The sequence below is a fragment of the Ranitomeya imitator genome, chromosome 1, assembly GCF_032444005.1.
Source record: "Ranitomeya imitator isolate aRanImi1 chromosome 1, aRanImi1.pri, whole genome shotgun sequence".
NCBI classification, from domain to species: domain Eukaryota; kingdom Metazoa; phylum Chordata; class Amphibia; order Anura; family Dendrobatidae; genus Ranitomeya; species Ranitomeya imitator.
Window position 1 is genome coordinate 251,811,794 of NC_091282.1, and position 3,971 is coordinate 251,815,764.

Here is a 3,971-nt window from a genome sequence, read left to right on the forward strand (position 1 = left end):
TGAACATTATTATAGTAATGTAATTATCACCATACTCCCAAATGCATTCCAAAGACAAAAGGTGATGCCTACATCACATTATTACATTAAAAAAGGCACCCCTTTACATTACATTACAAAAGGTGACGCCAACTGTCACGACAGCCTAGGAGGTAGGTGTGAACTTTACGTAAGGGCGTATTTACAATGCATCACTATTACAAAAGAAGACCCCTTTAAATCACATTATTACATTACAAAAGGTGACGCCATAACGTTATATATTTCAAAAGGCTTTGTTGTTACGTCTCACTGAGAACGCTGATAGGTCACATCGGGGTCATGTGTACCTGCGTTCCGAAATATAAACCGCGACTTTACAACTTTTCAATCACTTGTGCGTACTCTGCCATCCACGAGCATCTCGTGTGCGTCTTGGTTCGAAATCCATCGTGTTCCTTCTCCATCAACTCGTGGGCGTCTTGGCTGTAACTTTTGAGCGACCTGTTTGTAGATCTTCAACTCTGCAGCGTTTTCAATTAGTACATCTACGGTGAGTATATCCTTGTGCTGTATTCATTTGCCATGCAGCAATACTAATTTATGTGTCTAGAAATAGATGTATACTACATCTCAGCAGTGATTTTTTTTTAGAGCTTTCACGTTTATAACCAAAGACGCTTTAGCGTCATAGTATTTCCATTTTAAGTGGTAATGCAAACGATTTTGTAGTATGGTGTGTTTCACCAACATGAAATTGGCCATTGACAAAATAGCAGCCAATAGAATTTACAAATTTTTCAACGCTCAAAATGGATAAAAATAGCCCTCATCCCATCCCCAAATGGTGGCTATGGGGAAACACACAAACGGCCCCCATCCCATCCCCTAAATGGTGGAAATAGTCCCACGGACCATCCCATACAAAAAATGACTGATAACAATAGGAACGGCATACGGCTCATCAAACTTTTAATTTTTGCTGTTTCTTAACTTTTATTTTTTTATTTTTTAAAGATGTCTACAAATGAGCAGGACTGTGTTCGGGCACTCATAGAGATGTACCGCTCCCTGCCCTGTTTGTGGAAGATAAAATCTAAGGATTATAGCAACCGTTACATGAAGAGAGAAGCGTATGAGAAGCTGGTGGCCGTCTACAGGGAGTATCATCCCACAGAGACCGTGGATGAAAACATTGTGAGGAAAAAGATCCAGGCTCTCCGCACAGTTTTCAAAAAAGAGGTCAACAAAGTGGAAAATTCTAAGAAGTCTGGGGCCGGAACTGAGGAAGTCTATGTGCCCAGGCTGTGGTATTACGACCTGATGGCATTCACTAGAGACCAAGAGATCCCTCGCCCGTGCCAGACTGTGACTAGCCTTTGTGAGCCATCGCCCGAAGATATCCTGCCTGAGTCTCCTGACGACCATGTAAGTAGCCCCAAGCTTCCCTTCTTGTAGCATGCCGTGTGTCTTGTATGTTTATGAGACTGCATGGTTTCCAGTAATAGTGAGTCACGTTGTTCTTATTTAATCCCCCTGATGATAACAGCTGCCACTTCCTGTGTCCGTAATTAACATATTGTGTCTTCCGCACATTCGCACAGTATTGCCGGCCAATGTAGTTCAGCACAGCTCTTTAACCCCTTTGTTTTTTAACCCAGGTAACTGTTCCTCATAGGTTCCAATGGGCATAGAGGTGTTTGGGGAGGTGTGTGCTCTCTCGGGCTGTGTGGCAGAGTCGTTTGTATGTTATTTATTTTAAATTTTTCTTTTTCATGTAATTGCAGGTGCCTCTGCAACAGCGGGAAACAACGGAAGCGAACAATGTCCAGTCCCCTCAGTCCTCCAGTAGCCCGTCTGTCGAGGAGCAGACATGTCCACTGCGCCCATCTAGAAAAAGAAAATCAACAGCAGCCACACCTGTGGATCTCCTGGCAGTGGCCAACAGCATCTTGTCCAAGCACGTCACAACCAAACTCTCCCCATTCGCATCCTTGGTTGAGGAACGTTTAAACAGACTGGATGATACCCAAAGATCTCACGCGGAGAGAATAATGTTTGACGTTATGAACGCGGCAGTCGCAGGAAAACTATGCGACACATCAACATTGAGCATTGACGTCCGTCAGCCCAGTGCCCATTTTTATTGGGGACACCAACAGGAGCCCATGCACAGCACTCCTGTCCGCAGACCTGGGCCACATAATTCTCAGTTCCGGACACCACCTGCACCCCCTTCTTTTGGTGACTTATCACAAGGACCTCCTATGGCCACGCACCACTACAGTGAGATGGACACTTACTACCAAAATTTGTAGTGTTGTAGTTGAAATAAATGAGACTTGTGTTTTAGATGCTCCACAAGTAATCCCCTATGCCTTCTCCCCTGCAGGCCTCCTCCTGGCACCCGGTCATTAATCCCCTATGCCTCATCAACATTAAAAAAGTATTGTAATAACAAATAATAAAATTTTTAATACAAATAATAAAATTTTTGGTTTCTTAAATTTGTGTATGTACTACGTGTCTCTTTGGCTTGGCAATAAATGACGCCGCTGGTCAATACACTACGTTGCTGGGCAATATGCGACGGGGACATGCAAATGCTAGAATACCCAATACATTACCGTCACACATAACTATATTGTTAACGATATCGTTGCTTTTTGTGACGTAGCAACGATATCGTTAACTAAATTGTTGTGTGACAGCGTCCAGCGATCAGGCCCATGCTGGGAGATCATTGGTCGCTGGGGAAAGTACAGCACTTTTTGTGGTTGCTGAATCTCCCGCTGACATCGCTGAATCGGCGTTACACACAGCATGTGTAACGCCGATTCAGCGATGTCGTCACAAGAAACAAGGGAAACATTGGGTTAATAAGTGCAGGGCCACTCTTAGTAACGTGATGTTTACCATGGTTACCGTTGTCAATGTTAAAAAAACAAACAGTACATACATTCCCGCTGTATGGTCAAGTCCCTCGCCTTCGGCTTCCCGCACTGACTGGTGAGCGCCGTCCGGTAGTAAAGCACAGCGTAGACATCACCGTTGTACTTTACGCCCGGCGCTGAGTCAGTGCTGGAAGCTGAAGGCGAGGGACATGACTATACAGCGTGAATGTAAGTATGTATTGTAATTTTTTTTTAACATTTACAACGGTAACCAGGGTAAACATCGGGTTAATAATCGCGGCCCTGCACTTAGTAACCCGATGTTTACCCTGGTTACCCGTGGACTTCTGGATCGGTGCTCGCTGGAGAGCTGTCTGTGTGACAGCTCTCCAGCGACCAAACAGCGATCGACATCATTGTCGGTATCGCTGCAGAGTCGATGAGTGTGAAGGTACCTTTAGAATATGGTGAACATCTACTAATATATATACACACACACATCAGGAAATCACTAGTGCATAGGATGCTGCAGACTCACAGGTTTCATATGATTGAAACCTTGCGTGTCTTTGTTTGGGGTGTAGAGAGACGCCGCCGGCAGAGGACAGCACCCACTGCAGCCAGCAGTACAGCGGCTAGCAGCGGAAGCCCACAGCCAGTGTCGTCACGTAAGTTAACCACCCTTTTTTAGAATTTAATGACGCCATACGGGCCATTAGTAGGGAGGTTAAATATTGTGTACATTACAGGTGCAGTAACCCCACCGCAGGCCACAACCCCGCCCTTTCGCCACCCATCTTCCTCCCCCGGGTCGGCGTCATTCTCTCCAGCGACAAGCATTCGTAAGTGACAAAACCAGCGAGCGCTTCACCACAGTGAGTTCAATTGTTAACCAGATATGTATTTGCTTCCTTTCAGCAGCAGGAGCTGTGGCCCGAGCCAGGGGATGGGTGGTCAGCAGCTCCGCGGATGAGCAACAGGCGTCCCTTTTCCGTAAGTATTGAGAAAGTGGGAGGGGGTTATCGGTGGGATGTCACATTTGACAACGACTAAACGGACCCTAAAACATTGAACCTAAAAAATGCCCTCTGGGGCAGT

General features: G+C 45.6%; 1 protein-coding gene across 1 annotated transcript; it reads left to right on the forward strand.

The window, feature by feature from the left end:
* The first annotated feature begins 545 nt into the window (after positions 1 to 545).
* LOC138657715 (uncharacterized) lies at positions 546 to 2,365 on the forward strand. Its single transcript, XM_069745405.1, has 2 exons — positions 546 to 1,407; positions 1,767 to 2,365. Exons 1-2 carry the CDS (start codon positions 997 to 999, stop codon positions 2,295 to 2,297), a joined length of 942 nt encoding a protein of 313 aa, XP_069601506.1. The 5' UTR covers positions 546 to 996; the 3' UTR covers positions 2,298 to 2,365.
* Positions 2,366 to 3,971: the final 1,606 nt, after the last annotated feature.